Raw genomic sequence first — 26,389 nt, forward strand, 5'->3', positions numbered from 1 at the left:
TTTTTTTTTCCTTATTTCTTAAACAGTGTGTTAAATTAATACTTAGAATGATGGAATGAACTTTCCAGACCGTTTTTTACATTATTTATCTGGCAGTTCAACATCATATTTCAGACAAATGAGGATCTAATGTAGCATTCCAGAAATATCTCTGCATTTTTCTGTTAATGTCAGTGTAAATCAGATGTGACTTTTGCTTTACAGAAATTTTTAGTCTTACTTTCATGGGGGTGTTTTTTGTTGCTTTGTTTTGTTTTTATCTCTACCTTCTTTTTGCCAAAAGCTTTGCTAGATATAAATGTATGTTTCACTGGAAATGAAAGATAAAACATTTATAAAGCTAAGTCATTTTACTAGATAAATGAAAGTAAAAATAGCTATTGACTTTTTAAAAAATCTTTGTATTTAATCTCAAAAAGCAAATAGGTGTTATAATGATTCCCAATTTTAATAGAGTTTAATAAGACTACTGGAATCGATACTGATTGAGTTAAATTATTCTTATTCTGTTCCACCAATAAAAAAACAGATGTGTATAAGGTTCATGAGACAACCATATTCATATCAGATTTATAAATTACCAGGAAAAAATATTTAAAGTTCCATTATGTTTTCCCAGGACTCAGTAGCATATTACAGCTACATTTCAATAAAATGTTTCACAGTAGATTAAACTTCTCCCACAAGAAACTCATATGAGAATTGTGAAAAATTCCACATATTGTGTTTTATCATACTTTTTCAAAAAAAAAAACCCCAAAAAACAACAGAAGAGACAGCAATTCCTCTGTAGTTCAGATTACAGAGCAAGGACTCTTCAGAGTATTTTTCTCTCTTAAAAATCTCCTGAAAACTACACACTCAACAGTGACTGTTCTTCTGAGGAAACATGATAATATTTAAAATGTTACCAAGGTTCTGCATAGAAAGGCTATCAAAGACCTCAGATATGGGACCTCTGTTTCAGCTTTAGTATTTCCAAGTGTTCTCAGAAGTAAAGTGATGCTGTTGACCAATGATAAATAGAAAAAGTGTTTTATGGACTTAGGAGCCTGAGTCTGACTGAAAATCAGGGCATATGAGTTACAGCAGCCCATGGCTCCTGTGAGACTATAGCCTGTATTATTCTATAAAAATGATTACATTATGTGCATATTCAAGAGTAACTGGGAAAAAGGGTAAACATGAGTAAGATGATTGCTTTTTCATTCTTTATGAGTAACTGAAGTATTTCCAGACACAAGTGTGTAGATGTTAATCTTTCAGATTTCCTTAGTAAATGGAAAAACCTTTTCTTTCCTCGATCCTCCTGTTTTTATTCCTGACAGACAAATGAAAGAACATCACTCACTAGAGTAAACGCAAACAGTAAATTACTCTCCCTGAGGAAGAAGAGAAGTGAGAGAAAAAGGATAGACAGTAGATTTTTGCAAGAATAATTCTAGTTTGGTGTAGTTTATGTTCTGACAGTGTCTAAAGCTGCACTGCATCCTGTACTTAGTCAATGAATTAAACATCTTCAGTGATAAAAATAATAAACCAAAATGTCTTAGGCTGTGGTGAAGATTTCTATGAATTGATAGGTTAGACATAAAATTCTCTTCCAGATGATAGATTTCTGGTTATTTTCACTCTCAGTTTCCACTACCTTATTAGCAATTCAAGATATAGCTCTTACCACTTTGTAGACTAAATTAATGACTTGGGTATTGCAGTGGAAGTCAAAATAGTGTCCACAAGGCATAGCTTGGGGATGTAGTTTTATGCACTCCAGAAAAAAATGTGGGGAGTAGTTGACACACTGTAAAACTAATTATAATATATAAATATTAATTGGGGAAAAAAGTGGTCTTTCACCATAGTCTTGCATAGTACTGAATAAATACTAAATGGGAGCAGAGGCTATTTTTTCTTTTTTTTTTCTTTTTTTTTTTTTTTTTAACCATTAGGCGATTACAGAGAGATTATATACTAATGTAGCAAAGTACATAGATTTAGGCATTAGAGAAAGGTAATGAAAATGTCAGAGCAAATGCAAAATAAATCACTTGATTGAAACACCAAAATGTAACTGAGCAAAAATAAATTAATATAAATAGAATGCGGAGTGTATATGGCCATAAAGTATTAATTCTGCTGCTGTGTATCAGCTTCATATCAAAAGCTCCCTGAGTAAAATGATATGAAGACATTAAATTTCAGTATTTTTTCATTCAACATTTAATTACAAACTATATGTGAATGTTGGGTTTTTAAAAATTTTTGCCCCCTTTTTTTTTTTTTTTTAGGTTTGGCAAACTATAACATAACAGAACAGAAAAAAACTAGTTCTCTAAAATGAGAGAAAGTCTCAAACGTCCCAATGAATAATAGAGGGGTTTTTTTCAGTGAGTGTTCCCAAAACCAATTCCTTTGTCACTCTGTAGCTGCCTTGTAATATTGTCTATTAAGAGACACTGATAATCCTTACAACTCACTTGTGTTTTCTGAAGATATGGTAAGATCATGTTGCCAGTGTCCTTCCTGTACCACCTTGCCACTGCCCTCTTCCCATGATTCTTCCTGATCATACAAAACTATGAATTCCATGTATAGACTTTTCTGTATTTGTTATTTGCAATGAGGTATATATGTGGTGCCTTTTGGGCAGCCTGTTCAGCTTTTTCCTGTTGTGGTTGCTGGCCTTTACTACTTCCACTGCGGTGTTACTGTTAACTGAACTATCTTTCTGCCTCACTTTACTTACCTTAGGAAGTCTCTAAGTAAAACAGCAAATCTTGGAACACTTAACTAAGGCCAGAGAGGAAAATGTTTTTCAATAGATCTTTGATGACATAACTTTCATCTCTGGAATGACAACTGTGTCTGCATTCATTTAAAAATATTTTTCTGAGAATTCTTCATAGTGCTTTATGTGTCCCGCATGTTTTTTTCTACTGTATGTTCTGACAGATGGGACCAGAGATCTCAACATTTATTTACAGTTTTCACAGTAAGGCTAGGACATAGAATACTAAAATGTATGGTAAGATATTTCTTTCATTTTACTGCAGCATGTCTGAATGATGACAGTTTTATTCCTATGGTTTTTATCAGCTGTATGACACCACAATAAAGGGATAAAACTGAGCTAGGAAAAGTAGCACAAAACCAAAATTCCAATGTTCATAAGCCTTATTTAAATATTAATTAACTGCTTTAACAGATATAGACACACCTTCTGCTTGTGGATTTTCAAAAACCTATCCCTGCATTAAAATGTCATTCAAATTTATTTAATATTGTATCTGACTACCTAATTTTGAAAGCTGAAATGTCAATTTGCTGCTTAGAATTGACTAGTGAAGTCAGGGAATTCTGTTCTTTTTGTTGCTTCCATGACAAAATAGATGTAAAATATATCCCAAAAGATTCACCTTAGAATTTAAGGGCAAAAAAGCAGAGTGAAGCCTGAAAAGAACACAGAGCAGTCTTTCCAGATGATGTTTCAGGAATGATGTAGACAAGAAAAGTACAGACATAGTTGATTTTTCTTTGATAGGAGAATAGAGGTCCTTTTCAATCCTACTTTTCTATGATTTTGTTTTTCTATTATTTTGTTTTCAATCTTCTACCTAAAGTTTTCCCCTGTATAGTTCTCTGCTTCACGTTTTGCCCATCGTCCCAGTATTAAATGGCAAGTTCTGTAGAATAAATATGCAAACACAAAAATATGTAATCATCTATTGTGTTACACCATGTTACTTAATGCTTGTGTTGTGGCTTGTGGGGTTCCTGAGTGGCTTCTTGTCTCTTCGACAGGTACCATCCACCTCCGCATCCCTGAGTCCTCCCCAGTTGGGACAGCCATTGGCAGCGTCAAAGCCACAGATGCAGACACTGGAAAAAATGCAGAAGTAGAGTACAGAATTATAGATGGAGATGGGACAGATATGTTTGATATTGTGACACAGAAGGACACACAGGAAGGCATCATAACTGTGCGAAAGGTGTCTATTCACAATATTCACTAAACAATTTTTGGTGTGAATGTTATGCCAGAAATGTTCATTGGGAAAAAGTGCTTAGATCATGTGATGACATATTCTAACTGCTTAACACTTGCAAGCACCCCCCATCAGTGACTGAACAGTACTATTTCCTTTTAAGACGAACTGGAAATAACAGTTGGTAACAATATCTGAGGTGCAGCACAGGTTTAAAGCATTTCTGCCAACTAAGTATGTAAAAAATGGACCATCCGCAATGTGTTAGTACTAATTATCTCTGTGACTGCAAACACAGACTTATTTAGTATTCATGTAACCTTTTACCTTCAGCAAGAACTATGCAGTTCACTCACTACTGAGAGACGTTTATCTAGAAGATTCTTTTCAACTTTGATCACCAGTGTATGCCAGAACACAAACGCACTCATGGAAGCTCAGTCACAAGCTATGTTGGTTTGTTCCTGTTCCCAACACGTCAGCTGGTTAGCATGGGAGCAGTAAATAATGATTTTGTCCCTGTTTCAGAGCTAGCTTTAGTTCTTCCCTCTGTCTTGCAAGTCAGAGCACTTTCAGAGGTGTAAGATCTCACGCTTAGAAATGCCATTCTCCTGCTCCTCAACAATTTCCCTTCCAAAGTCTCTCAATCCTTTTCTTTGGGATATTGAGATGCTTTTCTATAGAGTTCAGGCAGCATTTCTAACATAAAGCACTGCTTGTATTAGCTTTTTAAACAAATCTCTTTAAGCATAGAATAATGAATTAAACACCACTATAAAATATATCTCCACATCTCTTGATAAAGGCAACAAAGAAAAAGATATGTTCTGCAAAGATCAAAGCGTGTTCCTTTTTAATCTCTATGTTCATAGTCAGCAATGTAGTTTATCTGGGAAGGAATTAAAATACAAAGTTTGGGGCTCGATATTTTCCCTTTTCCTAGAAATCTGTGAAGGCTTCTCTTGAGTTGCTCCTTTCTTGCTTGCTCCAGATTTTTCACACTGACTATTACATTAAATCAGTCTTGAAAAAACAGTTTAACTGGATCAAGCATAAAAAATGTATAAGTTATAACACAGCAGCTCCAAAACTGTCACCAATAAATGCTAATGAACAAGATCTCATTTTGTCATTAGCAATCTGACTCATTTTGAAATTTTCAGGATAATTTCTCATATTGATAAATAAGTAGCTTATTCAGATAGCTCAGACAACAGCAGTAACTAGAAAGGAAGAAGATATGTTAGTTCGTTAATTTATTAAAATATTAATTTTTATTATTTAGCCACATTGATTGTCATTTCAGTTTTCACTGGTGAACAACTACAAATAGCTGGTGTTCCTTTAATAAGCCCATAAGTTACTAAGTCTGAATTTAATACCTGCTGTAAAAGAACTTCTTTCTGTACAAGATTTTCTAGACAAGTTCTCGCAGACAAAAAAATTGCTTTGCCACGATTTCATATATTTGGGCAACATTTTGGTTCGTTACATGTGATATATGTTGATAATACCTGTATAATCAACACACTTTATATCCACGTTTTGCCACATAGCCTGAAGAGATGTCCAAACTGGATGTGAATGTACTAGTAGCAAGTTAACTACATGTGCATGTCACACCTTCTGGCAAATTAAGCCAGCTAATTAGAATAAAGCAGGACTAACATAACTTCTTTGCTTCTAGGCTTGAAGCCAGTATCCCTTAACAGCAGCATGCTGCACTTTATAGACACACCAGCAGTCACAGATCTAGCTTGAATAGCAGCACTGTGTTGCATTTCTCAATTATATTAATAGATATTCTCCCTTCTGCTCTAAATACTTTTTAAAAACAAGTTTGAGGCAGTGGAGCAGCTCATTTTTTCAATGGACTGCATCTTTCTCCTCTTAAATAGAATATTTAAATTTCTAGGCTGTCACTTTGGCATCTGTCATGAACATTAATTTGTATTTAAAAGCAGTTACACAGAAAAAACAAGTTGTCTACCACCCATTTTGATGAATGAAAACCACCAGTTTGATATTTCCCTGAGATTTTGGGGGAGTTAATGAAGTCTTCTTTGTGTCAGAAAGGTAAATTCTCAGCTTGCTCATTTCCTCAGTATCATTAATTAGCTAACACTTTTCGACTATGACAGAAAATTTGAAGGAATAGAGGTTCTTTTTCCTTCCAAAATGGTTTCTAATTATAACCCTGAACCTTCCTCCTTCCATTTTAATAAGGAACTGCTGACAAAAATGTCAAATCTATTTTGCAAAAAAAAATAAAAAATCTCTGATTCATTAAATTAAATTAAATTAAAAGGAACAAGATTAAGCTCTTAGTGTTCCTCTAGATATAGAGAACTTTGACACACAAACCCTCCTTAAAAGAAACTTAAAACTTTTGTGATATTTAAGGTCAGCTACATTTGTTTGACAATAAAGATAACTCTGGCTATTTTGAGTACCCAAGAGTTTATAGTATTTCCTGAGAAACATTAGTATTAAGTACCTTGTTCTGAAATGCCAGTATTTCAAATGCTTATATGATTGTTTCAAATCTGTATTTTTGTTAAGCAGCTGCAAAATTCACTAAAAAACTGGCAAATTTGCACTGAAAATCTTTTTGGCATTGTTACTATGATAATTCAAATAACATTTAGGAAAAGAAACTTCCTTTAAAAATAATGGAAATTTCTCACAAGAGAAAATTCTCCCTATCCTGTGGAGAATTTGAACTTTGGGGTTCGCCCAACCCAGGACAAGATCTGACAAGGCTTGAGTCCTTTTCAGTTTACATTATGTGTATAGGTCAATAACTGTCAACATACAATGTAATTTAATAAACTTTATCATCTTCATCTTTAGCCACTGGACTATGAAACAAGACGACTTTATACCTTGAAAGTAGAAGCTGAGAATACCCATGTGGATCCACGCTTCTATTATCTTGGGCCTTTCAAAGATACCACTATTGTGAAAATCTCTGTAGAAGATGTAGATGAACCTCCTGTCTTCAGCAGATCATCTTACCTTTTTGAGGTGCATGAAGATATTGAGTTGGGGACAATAATAGGAACGGTAATGGCACGGGATCCTGATTCAGCTGCAAGTCCGATCAGGTAATACTCCAGTCTCTGTAAAGACATAATTTGCTAAAGAAATTAAGAGAAATAATAATACAACATGAATTTTCATGTACACATCGTGCATAGGAAGAAAATGCTAATGTTTTTTTCTGTTATTTATTAGTGTCCCAGAGATAGACAGAATAGAGAATGATGCTATCCATAACCCTCTGAAGACCTCATGAAACAGCCATTCACTTGCACACAAGAGACAAAGGAAATGCTTTCTAGTACTTCAAACCTCAGAAAACTTCCAATATTACACATTGATTTCAAGTAGGTTTTTCAGGACTACTTCTTGCTTCACACTGTGAAAAAGTGCCAAACCAGTCTATGGCCCAGGAAGGGGACAGAGCTTTCTAATGCTTCCTCTGGTCCATCCTGATGCCAATCTCATCTGCTCTGATTGGTGCCTTCTGCTTTGTAGGCTTGCCAGAATGATTGCTATACAGGATAAAATTATCTTTGTGTGTGCTCAAATATCCCAAGAAATTAGACACTGAAAGATTAATATCTTAAAACATCTTTTGTATGTATACTACTAAATGCTACATCCTACATTGCACCTAGCCGAATGTAGTAAACCATATTTTGGTGTGAGGGGTTTTTTTTTGTTTGTTTTACTAAAATGCATAAGCTTTAAGTAACAGGTAAGAACACTGTCCAAGTTGGATGTGTGTTGTCTGAAATACTGAAGACAGTACAAAAAGTACATTCTGGCAAAAGAACCTTATTTACTGACTTTGAAGTCAATTGCCACATACTCCTTAATGAGGCCCAGGTGGTAAAACTGGATTAGGAAATGAAACTGAATCTAATTTTTCCCTATGGTGATTTGTGTACATGGAAAAAAAAATAGGAAATAACACTAAGCCTCTAAAATTTAAGAATATATAAATAACTTAGCATTGCATCTTTATTGACTCTAATTGCATGAGACAACTGACAAGTTTAGTAGTTATTTTCCTAATCATGTCTGGAAAAAGAACAAATTTGGAGCTTTTGTTCATTTTGTTTCTGACATAACTTGATGAATTGAAGAACTGTGGCAGGTATTTCCTTATCACTATTATTTACATAGAGTAGCAACCTAAACATTATTTTATATAATTTTTCTATGTCCTATTGATGTTTCTTTTATTCTCCCATAGAAAATAATTTAGAAGAGGCAGGTGGAGCAAAGCAATAGTAATAAGGACAAAGAAATTTATAAAAAATTGAGAGGGACCATTGAAACTAGATTTAGTTTGCTTGAAGAAAAAAGAAATCAAACATGTATGTGATAATGGTCTCCATAGTACAGTCATTTCTTTTAGCTTTCACTCAGTGCTATCTAGTTGAAGACAAGAAATTTAAAACAATTTGCACAGCACAGATTGAATTCTCTTCAGTATTTGCTTTGTTCCTCACTTTCCAAAGCAACCTTGTATATACATTCAAACAATAACTACCTAGGGTAAGTTTTTACAAGCTTTTACTCCTTACAATATCAATATTAAATGCAAATGTGTTTACCCCAGAAGTGAACAGCTAACATTTAAACTAAAGGATTTTGAAAGCTGTCATATTTTGAAATTAGGGCAGTTTCTATAATACTTTAATACTGCTATTAAAAAAATATAACAGCTTCGAGTGGTAGAATTAAATCAATTTTGAAATTTGTTTTCTGTTTATCTGTTTATTTAAAAATACTACACTATAAATTGAGTGCCAATAGCTTCCTGTTACACTAATTTCTATTTCTATTCAATGAATACAGAGGTATTTTCTGAAAATAATAATTCTGATAGCATTTGCTAGCAATTAGAAGTAATGCAATGAGGTAAAAGTATGTGCTTACCTCATGGCTATTATCAAATGGTATAAAATTTTTAATTAAACAATGAGGAATAGGTCTCATTAACTAGAGAAGTCAAAATAAGTTATTTTCCTCCTTCCATGGATGGAGTAGAATCAAATGTTTATCATATAAGCCAAATAGTCTGAAACATAGTTTCCGTGGAAAATAGCAGACTTTTGTTCAATTCTAACAGTTACAGTCAGCTAGTAGTAAAAAAAAAAATAATAATTTGAGAAAGTTTTTCCTGCACTTTCAGAAATCTTTTTTGACTTTTACTATCCTTTTTTGGTTTTGTATTCATTTTGGTGTTGGCTTGTTTGTTGGGGTTTTGTTTGTTTTTTATGTTATTGTGTGTGGTGGAGTGAGCAAATAAAACCCACCAAAACTTTCTAGACATTATTTTCATATTACAGTTTTTCATATGGCTCAGTTAAGTATTGTAAGTAAAACCAGATATCCTTGATGAACTCTTCAGATCAGTCGCAACAGCTCATATGAACATGAGCAATTGTTTCTATTGCACTGTACAAGTGTACTAGCAGACTTTTTCTTTTTAAATTTGGCCCAATTCTGCCAGGTAGTTAGATAAATGTTCTGCACTTCGCAAAATCCTACATTTAATTCCACATCAAAGGTACAGTCCTAGCTTTGAAGGCAGTGTTATATATTAGAAAAAATAGAGGAAAGAACAATTTTCTGATTGTAGTTTGACATTCTGTCATATTGTGTTAGTAGAATTTTTGTCTGCAGAAGTATCACAACTATAGCAACATAGAAGGTCCTTTAACATAATGAAAGTGGAAGAGCTGCATGTGAACTTTTTTTAATAGAGATTTCTTTTAACTTGATCCCTAGTAAATTAAAATATCCTAAAGTGTAGAAGCCAAGCTTATAACAATGCTTTTAAAAAGCTCTTAAGTTAGCTGTCAGTCAGTCTGAAGGAACAGTACATCAAAGACAGTTTTCTTTTCAGGATTAAAACAACTCTTTAATTATTATATTGCAATTCTGACTTATTTTTTATAATCATCATATATGATGATAAAATATTACACTAGTGTATCATATTCATTAAATTCTTGCAATCTTTATTCCTGATTCTATGGAACTAACCTTGAGAACTTTCACAAGCATTTATTATACAGTTTCATATATATTATGCAGTATAGAACCTAAAAGTGATATTGGCTTATTGTGAAACATGCTTTCTGCCACTTCCTATAATTTTGACAATATTTTTTCTTTCTTTATCATGTCTAGGTTTTCTCTGGATCGTCACACTGACCTTGACAGGATATTTAATATTCATTCTGGAAATGGGTCCATCTATACTTCTAAGCCACTTGACCGTGAGATATCACAATGGCACAATCTTAGCGTTATAGCAGCTGAGATCAGTAAGACAATTTGGTCTCTTTTTTCTTTCAGTTTTCCTTAGCCTGCAAAGTTACAGCTGTGACTTCATGAGAAAAAACCTTCCTTTCTTTCCCTCCACCCTCTTCTATTAGAAATTCTGGGAAAGTAATTGGGGTAGCTAACAGAAGCTGCCTCTTCATTGCTTTTTTCCTCATCTACTTCCACCACCGACCTTAAATGTCCAAGTTCCTTCTGAAACGTTACCCGATTAAATAACAACACTGGAGTAATTCTGTTTTCTTCCTTTTCTTTGAGGACAATGACAGGATGTTGCTGTTAAAGTAGCAGAGTTCAGGATGAGAATCTATGCTTTTGGCTCTATCGTTTTCTTCATTTCCTTAGAAATAATTTCATTATCTCTTCCTATGGTATCTACACCTACAGCTCTTGGAATCAACACATTTACAAGTTAGGTTCAGTTTGATCCCTAAGCTGTAGCATCTCTTGGATTGTTTAAATCATTGCTCTGTAGGTATTTTCATGTTAAAAGCAAAAAGACAAAAGCAGAGATCCTCCTAAACCTGCTACATTATTGAGATTAACTCTAATCACATGATAGAAAATTTTCTAAAGGAAAAAGGTCTGTTCTTTTAAATCAGCTAGTGAGGACCACTTGCTTCCAAAGACACTTTATTTAGGGTTAATTCTACATCACTTAAAAAAAAAACCCCGAAAAAAATTGCCGATTACTGCTGGAGGATGGCTGGCAAGAACTACACTACAGAGAACTAAATGGAACGTCGTGTTCAGCCAATTAACCATTCTTAGCCTGCCTGTCCTCATTTCTGAAGTCCAGAGCAATAGGCTGATTGAATTGAGCACATCCGGTAGCTGTCCTTTTTTAAAAAAAAAACCTTTTTATTTTTTCTCTTGCAAAGCTTGGTCCTGAGCTTACAAGCCTTGACAGTGCTGTCTAGTGTTGTAAGAATACTTTTCAAAAGTATTTATATAATGAAAAAGCTTAGTATCCTTGTATGCTTATATCATAATTCTAAACTTATTTCCTCATCAGGATACTTTGAGCAAATTTACATTCTCTGCCTAGCTGGAGTAGCTAGCATTCTCCAAAGAGAATGTTAGTTTTGGAGAAAGAAGTGAAGGGGAGATTTAGGTCTTTAAATCTTTAAAAATATTACCCGTGAAGCATGACACAATGAGAAAGCAGTGTTAAGAATAGAACACATTTGGAAAGTTAGTAGAAAAATGCAAAGTTAGTATGAAAAATGGTGCCCTAAACCTGCCATTTTAAACAATTCTGAATGTCAAAAAAGATCCATATCACACTCTTTAGCAAAGGAGTTATTAAGAACAAGTGAATTTAATGCCAACTACTCCTAAATGTTTACTGTTTCATTTAAATCAGCTTAAAAGAGTAGTGGGGGTTGAACCCACAGGGTAATTTTTAATTCATCTCTATTATTACTTATCCCATTCCATTAAAGTTGCAAAATCATATAGTATTTGGCTACCATCCAGCAGAATCCCAAGAAATGGCTGCACTTCTTTATTCCCAGGCATTATTGCAGATTTTTGTTATGGCAACTAGATCCGCAAGTGGTAATAGAGACACTTGTTTTCCTGAATTAACCTATACTAAAGAGATGGCACTTCAAATAATACTAGGGTTTTGGCATTTGGCAACAGGGATATTACTATTCGTGTTTCTTAACCTAAGGTCTGAAAATCTAAAAACTCTGATTCTAGCCAGTTCTTGACCAGATTTTTTGAGGTATGTTTTGGGGGATACTTGGAGTATACCACTTGGCTCTGTTTTCATTTGCTCTCCTCCAAGAGGGGAAAGTCATAATTGAAAAATTTTCAGACTATGTATGCACAAAGTCAACAATATATTTTCTGTGAGATCACAATTGTAAAATTAAAAATCAAAACTTTACAGCAGAATAATACTATTGAGCCCACAAAATAATCAAATTTGTCATTATAGTAATGGATGTACTTTTCATATTCTATATTTCCATACATTATTAAGAGTTGAAACCCCTATTTTCATGTAAAAGCTTAATTGCTCACTAGATACCTATGTACTAATTGATTTTTTTATGCTAAGCAAAACATATCCCTATTTATCAGGAGGCTTGATTCTTACCTGGTGTCAGTTTGAATGTTAAATTTTGACCAGTTTTATACCTAAACTTGCATGTTTATTGCTTATGAAATTTGGAAGAAATCGGAAAACTTTTGGTAGGAAAATTAACTCATCATTTTTCTCTCTTCTCCTGTCAGACAACCCCAAAGATACTACTCGCGTTCCTGTCTATGTAAGAATTTTGGATGTTAATGACAATGCCCCACAGTTTGCTGTATTCTATGATACTTTTGTATGTGAAAATGCAAGAGCTGGACAGGTATGCCTTTGACAAACACTTCCCACTATCCAGTTTTGCTACCATACTCAACTGTAGATCATTCTTAGCTGTTGCTTGGGAGAAATAATGTCTGAAATAGCTTTTGAAATGTTAGAAATGAAAGCAAAGTAGCTCTGTAGGTGAAGCTTAGAGTGATGTATCCATATATTACATCATCAGTGTGTAAATTACCACTTTTCGTTATATAACGATGCACTGCTCTTAAATCCTGACTAGATATGTCCAAGAGACATGGTCATAATTAATTTTGCTGTTATCTTCACAAAGTAAAATGTTATATTAACTATCAAAAAGTTTTATCTATATTTTCAATAACTCTTAAATAGCACATTTCAGATATATTTCAACCCATGCTGATGGTGATTACAGACATCATCTTTTTTTTGCAATTGTTAGACTTGTCTTTTATCATTGTACCAAAATTTCTTGAAAAGAAAATACAAAACTTTTTTTTTTTTTTTAAACTGGTAACATAATATTTTGTTTTGCCTTTTAGAAGCTACAGAATGTGTACTTCAATTTAAGTGAAATTACTGCACTGCTTAATATCTAGTTCTTAATAGGTAGCCACTTATTTGAACTGTTAAAAAACTGTTTTCCTATTACAGCACAGCATGTCCCAGAGCACAGTCAGCCAATAATAAATCCTTTAAAATGGTAGCAGTACTACCTCAGTGCAGTCATTTTAGCATCTTTGAACAGAAAATGGGAGAAGTGCCAGCTTGTCTTAACTGTTTGAGTCCTACAAGTATGGCATTCAGGTTGTATTACAAGTTTCACATTCAGGTTGCCATTCTTCTTTCTGAAGTAACATCTGCTGGAAATTAGAACAGAGGATTTAAGGCCTAAATTTATAATGAATAAAATATCTAAAGGTACTGAGTAAGGGCATTTGTCTTCTACAAGAGTTGTAAGGTAATTCAAGATGTTAGAAAAACAGAAATCACTGGCTAAACATCTAGAATTGTTGACAGCTGCAGTGTCTTCTATAAATGTTAAAATAATTCTTAATCATTTTCAATATGACACATATGACATATGGATTACAAACTGGAAAAACAGAGCACTGAATTTTCCTCTTCCAGTTTCACAAAAAAATCCTAGGTAAAAAAAAAAAAAATAAAATCTAAATGCATTAATCCACAAATGTTTGAGGTTTTAGAATCTGTTCTGTTTTATTTTCATGTAATCATATTTTGAAGGACTCAAATTCTGAGCTATCTAGAATACTGAGGTCAGTATAATTTAAGCGTGAATATAAAAGTTACTTCTGCATTACACCGGTTTTCTGTTTACTTCCTGAAAAGTCTGTCAGTTAAAAAGTTGAAAAAAACCCACACTAATAATTTATGAGTAATAAATGAGAAGCTAAATATGTGTACATATCCATAAATGTTTATTTAGATTAATAGAGCTCATTATAAGAATGAGCTTTATAAGAAAAAGAATGCCAAGTTTACTAAAAGGGCTATAAACATTTTTTTAAAAAAGCTGAGCTGCAAATGATTGTTTAAAGAAAAAAATTCACAGGAAGATAAAAAAATGCAATGCAGGATAACATAAATAATCTATTTGAATGCAATTATATTCTTCTTGCTTACTGGTAGATCATAAATAAAATTTGTATTTTGGAATTCGGTCTGTTCTGAGAGATCGAATCTAATCAAACCCTATTGAACATGGTTCTCCAAGTTTTATTCCTCGAATAATCTATTTGAATGCAGTTATATTCTTGCTTACTGGTAGATCATAAATAAAACTTGTTATTTTGGAATTCGGTCTGTCCTGAGAGATCAAATCTAATCAATCCTTATTGAACATGGTTCTCCAAGTTTTATTCCTCCCCCATTAACGCTATTTTTCTTGCTGATCAGGTTTTCAAAATTATGTTTGATCTATGATCAAATTTAGGTCTACCATTAGATCACTGAAACTGTTATGATACTTCAGTCACGAATTCTGTGGGATTCATTAAATATTTTCTGTCTCCTACTGACAAACATTTTAATGAATATTATAATTTTCCAGGTTTTTTATTTTTCCTTAAAACTTCCATTTACTTAATTTACATAGAAGCCCATATATTTTATATATAATTTACATATATAGAAACACACACTATATATGGATGTGTGTACTTGTATATACACACAGAAATGCATATATATATAGAGAGAGAGAGAGAGGGAGAGTGCTTTTTATGAAATGTGATTTTTGGATTTTGAGTGACTCAGCGGGCCAGTGAGTGTGGTCCTGCTTGCTGACATCAGATCAAATTATGACCTTCCAAACAATGGGGAATACCCTATTCCAAAAAATTCAAGCTCCAAACAAGAAGCACCTGTGGCAGAATGCCATTCTGATGGTTGTTGTTCTTTACACTTACTCAAAAACAAGGACAATGTTGGTGTGACTGCAGAAAGGGGAGACAGGCATTCATGTCAGCTACACAAGGCTGACTCAGTAGGAGCTGAGAAGAAAGGAGCAAAATCCTCAGAAGCTACAGCCCTGTACACAAAGAAGTTCAGCCATCCTTCGCCCCCAGGTGAGAAGAGCCAGGAGCTGGGCATCTGGACAGATGGAATCCCACTGATTTTGTCATCTCCCAGCTGCCATGCATCCGGTAGCTGGCAGGGGGATTGGAACTAGATGATCTTTATGGTCCCTTCCAATCCAACCATTCTATGATTCTAAGATATATAGAAACACGCACTATATATGGATATGTGTACTTGTATATACACACAGATATGCATATATATTGAGAGAGAGAGAGAGGGAGAGTGCTTTTTATGAAATGTGATTTTTGGATTTTGAGTGACTCGGAGGGCCAGTGAGTGTGGTCCTGCTTGCTGTTACTGCTGACATCAGATCACACTATGACCTTCCAAACAATGGGAATACCCTATTCCAAAAAATTCAAGCTCCAAACAAGAAGCACCTGTGGCAGAATGCCATTCTGATGGTTGTTGTTCTTTACACTTACTCAAAAACAAGGACAATGTTGGTGTGACTGCAGAAAGGGGAGACAGGCATTCATGTCAGCTACACAAGGCTGACTCAGTAGGAGCTGAGAAGAAAGGAGCAAAATCCTCAGAAGCTACAGCCCTGTACACAAAGAAGTTCAGCCATCCTTCGCCCCCAGGTGAGAAGAGCCAGGAGCTGGGCATCTGGACAGATGGAATCCCACTGATTTTGTCATCTCCCAGCTGCCATGCATCCGGTAGCTCAGCAGCCAGCCTCTAAAGATCCTCTAATATAAAAGACAGGAATCAGCGTAGAAAACAGGAGCCGGTCTTACTTTAGAGAGATTTTATATTGAAGCTGAGTATATTTTTTCTACATATTCACTTTTCCTATAGTAATGGTCAGAAAAGGGGCTCCTCTTCTCCCTCTGCAAATCACTTGCCAAAAGGAAAGAAGGCATGAGTTGATAAAATGGGTTGAGAGAAAGACAGGGAGATCAGTTACCAATTACTTACCAACACCCCAAAAGTAATAAGGAAAGTTGAATTTCCATCTGTTTGGGTCTCCAAGCATGTTTGATTCAATCTTGCTGTTATTAGCCTTTGTTTTACCAAATATATACATGCCCATTCGTTTCATATGTCCCAGTGTTACACGAATAGGTCTAGCTCATCATAGAGTCTCTTTCAATGACATTTTAAGATATGAATGAGTTCTTTTATATATATATATATATCTTAATTCTGCACAGATTATATAAGCACACTAGGTTTTTTGAATCAATTCTTTTTATGTTGTTCCTCTTACAAACTCATTTGACCCATATAAAAAGCTTTAACAGAGATTTTTTTTTCCTTACCACAACCTTGCTTAAACATGACTTTTGTATTTTTATATTTCCAGCAATTTCCTTATTATATTCACCAGGTGTTTCTCTAATCACAATTCATTTTATTGAAAAAATAACTAAAAATATATATCTATTAAAAAACTAAATTCCTTGTAGTTCCATTTTCTAGCACTCAAGCTTCCTTCTTGTTTTTTACATGTTTTTATAGAACTTTCTTATATCCTTTGATTCTCAAGTGTTATTTTATCTTTTTTTTTTTTTTTTTTTCATACTTCAATTTCTGGTAAATTTACTTGATTTTATTTTTTCCTCTTCCTTTTCCATCTCTCCCTCTTTTTTTTTTTTTTTTGGTCATACTTCAATTTCTGGTAAATTTACTTGATTTTATTTTTTCCTCTTCCTTTTCCATCTCTTTAGATTTATTTTTACTTTAGTTCCTTCATGTAATAGTTTAACTTGCCTGGCAGCCAAACACCACATAGCTGTTCACTCACCCCCCACCTCCCAGGGAATAGGAGAGACAATTGGAGGGGTAAAGATAAGGAGACTCTTAAGTTGAGATAAGAACAATTTAATAATTGGAATAAAATAAAATAATAATGATAAAATCTATACAAGTGATGCACAGTACAATCGCTCACCAACCACTGACAGCAATCCCAGAAAAGTGAAAGAGAACCCCGAACCCGAAACTGCAATCCTGGAAGAGCAAGAACCCCTCTTCTCAGCCAGCTCTTATTTATATTCTGAACATGACTTCATATGATATGGAATATCCCACTAGCATATCCAAATGACAATCTGGGTCTGCTGATTTACTATGTGCCCCTCTCTTCCCACCAGTTTCTTCTGTGCCTACAGACTAGCAAAACATGGGGAGTTGGGAAGTCCTTGTTCTTTTCCTAGCAATAACCAAAAACATCAGTATATTATCAACTTTCTTCTCATACCAAATCACACACTGAAACCAAAACACAGCACTATTCTAGTTACTAAAAGGAAAATTAACTCTATCCCAGCTGAAACCAGGACACTTCAATATATTTCCACAGATCTTATCTTCTGTTGTTTTTAGTAATATCAGAATTTTCTTCTTGCTTTACTTTTTTTCAAAAACTCTCAAAGTTTAACTTTGTTTTACTGCAAATCGATATAGAGTTTCTAAATAGTTGTAGGTTGGGTTTTTTTTCCTTAATAGTACATTATATTTTCTGTTCTTTGTACACAATTTAAAAGCAAATATAAAGTGTGCTTAAGAAAAAAATAACCATTTCCTTACACAGTGGATAGAATTGATGCTCAGAGAGGATCTGCTAAGCACAAAGGTGAATTGTATTGGAAGCAGCAGCCTACACAGCAAACTTGTTTCTACTGTTTCATCAGTTATTAGTGGCTAACAATCCTCTTTGACTACTTTTGGGCCCTTACCTTCCTGGCTGTTTTCAGATACGGTAACATCCTTGGTTTCCCTGCAGTTACTGCTTTGTGGCATTGCTAGTAAGGAGAAGCAACTTTCTGTGGGTGTAATGGGGGTGTCTCACTGTTGATTGGTCTAAGAGGAAAACAACACTGTATGAAGTCATGTGTAAAACTGGACATATCACATTAATATAGTTACCAATACCACCAGGAAACAGTATGCAAAAAATGCAATATAATGCTCTCAACTTCTGTTTATTTTTTGGGTTTTTAAAATGTAAACCAAAAAGCACTCCCCTTGCCTAGTCCCATGGGAGTCAAATAGAACAAAGAAGGACTAACACTAACTTATGTATTTGAACACAATGCCTGGAGCAATGGAATACTAACCAGGCTTGCCTCTCATCAAAACTCCAATATTAAATAAGTTTGTGCAAGTACCATAAACATACCAGTATATGTTATGCCATGCAAGAGCCCCCTTAATTTATAACTACTATTTTGTGTCCTCACAATTACCAATACAGCTGCTTTAGCTATAAAGGCTATAGAGAATAATTTTATTACAATTCCAGGGAAACAAGAGACTTCTCAGTTTTCTGGTTTCGGAATAGTATCGATAACTTCTAGGCTTCTTCAGACAAATAGCTCTTTCCTGGGAGTCTGTCACCTTATTTCTGAAAGTCTAGTTTGTTAAATTAGTTTCACATGGAAAGGCAGGGCGATAGTAGAAGTTGATCATATTTACTTTCTCCTTCATTGGGTCCCTTATAACTAAACAGGATTTTCTAATAGACTTAAGTACTTCTTTCCTGGATTGTTACTGCTGCTTGTTTAATTGCATTTTTTAAAAAAACAGTACAAAATGGTATTGACAAATATAAGAAACTGTGGACTAAACACTTTAATGGTTCAGTATTATTCAGTTTCACTACAAAATAACAAAAATGTATATTAAGAGTAGCAATGACCCATAAGTCAGAGTTTACTCTGCAATTTCAATTCTTCTCAGTTGTAAGTTTATATTCAAAAGCTAGTGAGAGAGGAAAAAGGCTTCTTATGTACATGTTGACTAAAAACAAAGAGGTGTATCCAGTAAGAAATGCTCTTAAGAGACTCTAAGTAGTTACCCTGCCATCAGGTTCAGAGTCAGGCAAGCAGTGACTAAAAATTAGTATTCTGAAGACTTTATCAGTCCTTGAAGCCTGAAGAACAAGTCCAGGTTTGGTGAAACACAGACAGTATTGCAAGTGGCTGCCTAGCAACTGCACAAAAGGGAAAGCTTCTGCAACACAGCTTCCACAGTTAGTTACAATCTTATTTACTCCTATCACTTCTGTGCCCACAAACAACTGGATAATAACCAGATAAAAACTGTAGTCATTGGATTTACCTGTCAGACAGTGACAGAATATGCTTAAAGTCGTTAGATTTGTAAAATAATTAAAAAATTCTTTAAAAAGAAAGACCCACTTTCATAAGATTGATAAGGTGCCCCAAGATGGGTGAGACTGGAATGCTGGAGGAACAAGACATGGGGCAGCAATCTTGTTACACTGAAAGTCTGGAAGATAATACAGTGTATCAGTCTTAGGAAACACTTTCTGTCACATGCTGAGGTTGCTTGCACTAGGGAACAAAAGGAGGAGTCAAACACAAAGAACTGTCCAATACAAATACCATGGGATGGAAAGGTCTGACTCCAACCTAAGTCTTGATTAGACAAGTCTTGATGAAGGGACAGAACTGTTAGAGTCCAAATGGCTAGTCTGAAAAAAATTGTGACTGTAAAATTCCCTGTGCCACACTGGGATTCTCACTGTCTCCTCACCTTCATTTTGATCACAACTGGTGAGGTAGAGGAGAGCAGAAGAAACAAATACAACAGAGCTATTTTGACCAAAAAAAAAATAATTAAAAAAAAAAAAAAGGAATGCAGCTGAAAGGGGTTCCAGACCTCAACCTACTCTCAAATACAAGTTGTGATAACTCTTTTTACTCAAGTCAACTATCAGGAAGTCAAATATGTCCTATTCAGGACATCCAAACCTGTGGTGCTGCTGTATTTGTCTGCAAGAGAGATGGAGTAGGCAAGTAAAGAAATCACCAAAACATTGACTATAGCCTGCATCTCTACCTCTATTGCTTCCCAGCAATGTAGGAGGAATCTGCTTTCCCCCTTGCTCATTTGTATATTGTGTTCATGCGTTTTCTGAAGCTTCACATACAGGCCTTGAAAGGGCACAAGAGATCATCCAGTGCTTAAAAAAGTTAAAAGGCAGATGCTGCTCATTCCAAAAACCAAAGGTCAACTCTAAAACTTCATCCACACTGAGCTCCAGACCTGGTGAATAGTATTTTCCTTGTGATGACATACAGGAGGAACTCACATGCACCAGTGATCCCGCAAGGAGAACTTTCCAGGCTCATACAGGAGATGAGGAGTATTTGCTGTACTGAAATGTGTACATAGCCTCATTTGAAAAGGAGCTAGTAATGAACTTCCAGTGTGAATTTCCAGTAATATCCTCATTTGCAAAAAACATTCATAAATATTTTAAAACTTTAGGTTCTAATTGAGAATAGCAAAGCAAATAATGCTTCTATTTGTGATGTATTTTACAATTTAATTTAGAGATACTATAAATGCGACAACATATCTAAACACGGTTTCACTACGATCATCCTTAAATCTTCACCTTTTAAAAAAATGTATCAGCAAGTAACTTGAAACTGCATAATATTTAGTGAGCCAAATGTTTGCTTTTTTTGAATTATCCTTACATTTTAATATCTAAATGATGCTTGCAACAAACAAAAAAAAACAACAAAAAAAAAAAACACCACAAGCAAGTTTTTTTTAGTCCCTAATGTAAGCAAATTAGCTGAATTTGCTTGCAAAATATTTCATAAGGTTAAGCATAATCAGTATTGGAACAGAGAAGTTCCCAGAGAACTTCAATTGGTACAATAAATGATGGATGGGGGAATTAATAAGAGATGTTTTCTTGCTGTCTGTTGTTCTGATAAGGGACACTTTGGCAGTGCCATCATAGGTGAATAATCCCTGTAAACCATAAAAGATTTTAGGCTATAAAAAATTGAACATACTCCTATTAAACTATGAGTATAGACACTCAGAACTGGAGGAGTTGATTTTCATCAGCTTAACACCAACAACTGACTGCATCCATGGTTTCCAGTTGTGAAGTAAAATGGACTAGTGTTTTCTTGACTTAATTTTGCAAAAATCTCTGAGGTTTTATTTGCTAATTATTCACTAAATAATTAGAAAGTTCAGTCTTCGAAAACAAATAATATTCTATGCCTGTGTTATCTACTTTGTTCATCTAGTAAGTTATTGGAGGTTTATGTAAGAAAACAAATTTAGACAAAGACAAAACTGCAGTTGAGAAAGCAAGCAAGTTGCCATATTAAAAGAAAGCCAGTCCTTGCTGCAACTAAATTTGTTGCTGTATTTTGGATGGACAAGAAAAAAGTTGGGAGTTAATCATGCGTTTGTTAAGGCAAACAGGAGTACACTGCAATTGTTGATGTTAAAGATGATCAGTCCTGACAAAAGATGTGATATGAGGAAAAATGGCTGTATTTTTTAAGAACTGGAAGAGGAAAAACAAACAGGGTTTAACAAGTATGCCACAGGGAAGGAGTAGTGTCAAAAATTAGATGTAATTCCATGCTTGAAAAAACACTGCAATTTAAAATGATGGATCAGAAATGAGGAATAAAAATGACCTAGGCTAAAGATTAACCTATTTTTGGAAGTTAAACTTAAGAACATAACTGAAATTCACGCATGCATGCACAAAAACTCAGCCACAAGTACAGTTTTTATTGCTATGGTATAAACAAACCCACTCTGAAATAAAGCAATAAATGTCAAAAATTGTATTTTGTTTGGGAAATGACATTTTGTCACCCTTAGGTATAGAAACTTCAGTGAAAAAAAAAGCCACACATTCATTTACCTGACAGATAAACAAAGGTTGATAAAAGGCTTGCCATTACTTCCTCCAGAAATACCCAAGCTTTTTGTTGGCATTGCAGAACACACTCAATCCAAGCACTGCACTGATCTGACACAACTTACTCTGAGAATTGTGACACCAGATTCTCATCCCACTCTGAGGTGATGCGTCTGTAGGGAATGCTACAATGTTTTACAAGAGTTGAAATATATATAAGATCTAACTTGGATTTTTCATCTCAGTAATCTTACTGGTGTATTTTGCTATACTAATAAATGGAAAAATCTTGTTTTAGAATCAAATGTTTGTATTTTGAAATTTAATTTGAAATTTTAACTTCTCTATCAGAAACATCTATTTGATAAAATACTATTTTTATCACAAAAATCTAAAACATCCTGTGAATTCCTGTCTTAGGCGTTGATTTGAAGTTGTCTTTTAACATTTCTAGTCTTCTTAAAGTAACCAGGCAGCTGTATAAAAAACCTATCTGTATTTGGTTTTTTGTTGTTGTTTACTTGCTTTTTTTCCTGCAGCTTATTCAAACCATAAGTGCAGTAGACAAAGATGACCCTCTTGGTGGACAAAAATTTTTCTTCAGTTTAGCTGCTGTGAACCCTAACTTCACTGTTCAGGATAATGAAGGTAAAATTCATCCTTGTTCCAGGGAAGGAGTTTTAACTTTGTTGCCTTACACACATTCCTGAAATATATTTACTTTTGATGTCTATCAATATGTAGAGAAGCTGTTAAGACTGCTGCTAGCAAGAATAATAATTTTACCTGAGTGTTTCTGGTTTAGGACTTCTACATTTTTAAACGTGTAAAAAAAAATTAGCATGACAAAAATGTGGTAAAGTATAAAGAAAATCAGTAAAAATGTTGGTTTAGGGTGACTAGCCAGATTAAATACTTGACTGAAGGATAAAAAAGGGTTTCAAAAATAGTTTCAGCTGACAAGGTCAGATCTTCCAATTTAGCCTTCTGTAACATAGTTTTGATTCCCCTGATCTTCTGGTTTTGCCTCTTTCTGACCATTAATGAAAATAATGGTTCTGAGTGCACAGCCACTTTGGTCTTTCTTTCATCTTTTGTCAATCTTTCTTTATCAGTTAAAATTTTCAGAAGATGCTTTTGGGGAAGGGGGACTACGCACCCATTTCAGCCTTCATTATCAGTATGACTAACTGAGAGGGCTCTAGATCACAGAAGAAATAAATTGGGGGGCATATGGTATCAGCCTTGAAATGTGTTAAAGGCATAAAGGCAATGGGAATATTCCTCTTTTCCTGGTGAAGATTTCAAGAAGTAATAGGCTGCAAGCAACAGAAGAAAAAAATTCTAACAGTAGGGAAACTGAAGAATTGAAATAAATTTTTTTTAGTGCCTTATAAAATCCTCAGCAGCAGAGGTATTTAGAGATCTGTCAGACACAGTTTTTTAATGTTGAGTGGAAAAAATAGCATACAAATACAAAACTAATGAATGGATGCAAAAAAGGAAAACTTCGTGTTTCACATCATGGAGGCTATGAAAAAACACATAATTTAATATTTAAAACAAAGATTATATCCTGGCAACTAGGTCTCGAATGTATAGATGTATAGACCTTGCTATTTCTTATTTTCTTTCTCTTTGCATGAGTTATATTAATTCAGCCTGATGTTGGCTGGCAAGATAGCTAACCATTTATCTCAAGAGATCCACAAATATGATGAAAATTAAATTTTCCTTCTAATGAAGAATAAATCTGTATTTTCTCTCTTTTTGACTAAAAACTCTACTGTTGTCTCACACTCTAGTATTGTGGTCTTAACAATGGAAGATACAGTTTCTCCCTGTTATTCATTTCTTCCCTCTGGACACTCAGTAAACAGCTTTTGATGTTGACTTATACTGAATACAAGTAAAATTTGTCTACTACAAATACAGTTTAGTAAATTCACTTCTCAAACTGTGCAGGAATACCTATCAACTTTTACATTTTCTGAATTCCTAAGAGGATTTTTACCCCAAAAAATCTGCTCCATGTGCTGAGGTACATAATTCATTGTTCTACAGTATGTTGAAAGTGTTTTGGTGTGGAAAATCTCATACTGAGTTTACAGACAGCATTCCCATGAGTGCTGTCACAGAAGATCCATAGAAAGAACCTTTCAGAATAGAGTGCTTGTTGAACAGCGTGAAGTGGAAGGTTATTTTTTCTCAGTTGGCCACTTCATTTCAGGGATTCAGCCCTGAACTGGAACTGTGTGATGCACTACATGCATTAATCTATAAAACATTTTAGGCTTTGAGAAATCCTCTTTTCAAATCACATTCAAAGGTGGTGCAGTGGCACAGAGGAGCAGACCAGATATATATAAAAAACCTACCAATTTCTGATCAAATGAGAATGCCATTAGAACAGATATCACTATGATATCAGGGACAATTTCAAAATGCTACCAATGATGTACAATATTATGATTTGCATGTACTACAAACAATGCATTTTATATTCATATACACATCAGTATATTTTAATCCATCTAGATAACACTGCCAGAATTTTGACAAGAAGGAATGGCTTTAGTCGACATGAAATAAGTACTTACCTTTTACCAGTGGTGATATCGGACAATGACTACCCAATCCAGAGCAGCACTGGCACGCTGACCATTCGAGTGTGTGCCTGCGACAGCCGGGGGAACATGCAGTCCTGCAACGCTGAGGCCTTGCTCCTCCCGGCTGGACTCAGCACAGGGGCACTGGTTGCCATTCTCCTCTGCATCGTTATCCTGCTAGGTAAGAAATAGAAATGCATCTTTCCCCCTGCGAGCAAATGCTTCAGGCCTGACCCATTTTACAAAACTAAGCAGGCTGGTAAAATTAATGACCACGGATTTTGCAAGAAGAATTTAACTGCAACTTAAAACAAAAACAACAACAAAAACAAAAAACCCAAACAAAAAAAAAAAACACAAACAAAAAAAAAAGGCAAAACCCACTTGTCTGGGAATTGGACATTGTAAATAAGAATTCAAGTCCCAGACTGTTAAAACTATCAGTGTGCAACCAGAAGCTCATTTTTGTTCTTTCATTAAGTTATCCAAAAAAGATCAGAGTGGAAGAATAGCATAATCAAAAAACAGTTTCATGTCTTTCATTATAAAGTTTTTTTGAGAGAATGCAACTTTTTATTCAAGTAACTATCTGAAGTCAACATGCAGTATATATTTCACACAGAATATGTCAGTAAATAATATTTTTACTATAGTAAAGCACTGTCTAACCAGAGGATTCTATGCTGCAATAAAAAAAAAAGTAAATTTTGTAAAACATCCACTTTGTGGATAATGACCCATAATTCCCCTGAAAACCAGTTTTTAACAGTATACTTTGAGCTTAAAAAAGAGAAAAGATCTTCTGGCTATTTTAAAACTCATTAAAGTTACAGAAGAAGCGTGTAGACAAGCTCACGGTTCTGTATTCAGAGCACAAAATGTGTGTGCAAAATAGCACATTTTGATATAGACCTTACTGTGCTACCATAATACAGGTACAGATATTTATCAGACAGAAATGAATTGTTGAAATGTAGCTGAAGTTAAGCTCTTGTACCTGGTGGATTTGCTACTAAGAAATCGTTAAATTGAGATCTTTACCCATTCTTTGTTTCTCTCTCTAAGTTATAGTGGTGCTGTTTGCTGCTCTGAAGAGGCAACGAAAGAAGGAGCCTTTGATCCTCTCTAAAGAGGACATCAGAGACAACATTGTGAGTTATAATGATGAAGGCGGTGGAGAGGAAGACACCCAAGCCTTTGATATTGGCACACTGAGGAATCCTGCAGCAATCGAAGATAAGAAGCTTCGACGAGACATTATCCCTGAAACGTTATTTGTACCACGGAGGACTCCTTCAGCACCAGATAACACAGATGTCCGAGATTTCATTAACCAAAGGCTAAAGGAGCACGACACTGATCCTTCTGCACCGCCGTATGACTCACTTGCAACCTATGCCTATGAAGGAAATGATTCAATAGCTGAATCCTTGAGCTCCTTAGAGTCGGGTACTACCGAAGGAGACCAAAACTATGATTACCTCCGAGAATGGGGCCCTCGGTTTAATAAGCTTGCTGAAATGTATGGTGGAGGAGAAAGTGATAAAGACACTTCTTAACCTACAGTAGGCTACCTTTTTGTTTCCTTTAAGCGGAAGTAATTTTACAGACACCTTCTACACTCTACAATATTTAACATTCAGGAAAATTTTCCTGCCACTCAGCACAATGGTTTCCTTTTAAAATTTGTTTAAATTTGTCCATTAATGTCATTCATTCTTTCTAGTAGAATGCCACTTGGAATATATACAGCATTTTATTTAATCACCTTCCAAGAGCCAAAGCTATGGAAATTCAGTGTTGTCCATTTTAGTAA

General features: G+C 34.6%; 1 protein-coding gene across 1 annotated transcript; it reads left to right on the forward strand.

Moving 5' to 3' along the window:
- The first annotated feature begins 3,807 nt into the window (after positions 1 to 3,807).
- On the forward strand, positions 3,808 to 26,389 carry LOC104528462 (cadherin-10). The gene is made up of 7 exons (XM_010172483.2): positions 3,808 to 3,989; positions 6,840 to 7,093; positions 10,200 to 10,336; positions 12,600 to 12,721; positions 22,504 to 22,612; positions 24,503 to 24,754; positions 25,639 to 26,389. The coding sequence occupies exons 1-7, from the start codon at positions 3,933 to 3,935 to the stop codon at positions 26,130 to 26,132; spliced, it is 1,425 nt and encodes a 474-aa protein (XP_010170785.2). The 5' UTR covers positions 3,808 to 3,932; the 3' UTR covers positions 26,133 to 26,389.

Source organism: Antrostomus carolinensis, unplaced genomic scaffold, assembly GCF_000700745.2.
Source record: "Antrostomus carolinensis isolate BGI_N321 unplaced genomic scaffold, ASM70074v2 scaffold137, whole genome shotgun sequence".
NCBI lineage: Eukaryota > Metazoa > Chordata > Aves > Caprimulgiformes > Caprimulgidae > Antrostomus > Antrostomus carolinensis.

Excerpts from the sequence above, each read along its gene's own strand:
- LOC104528462 (XM_010172483.2), top strand. The coding sequence starts at position 3,933 with ATGTTTGATATTGTGACACAGAAGGACACACAGGAAGGCATCATAACT. Across the intron at positions 12,722-22,503 it reads AAAATGCAAGAGCTGGACAG|CTTATTCAAACCATAAGTGC; the intron begins GTATGCCTTTGA and ends TTTTTCCTGCAG. Across the intron at positions 22,613-24,502 it reads CACTGTTCAGGATAATGAAG|ATAACACTGCCAGAATTTTG; the intron begins GTAAAATTCATC and ends TAATCCATCTAG.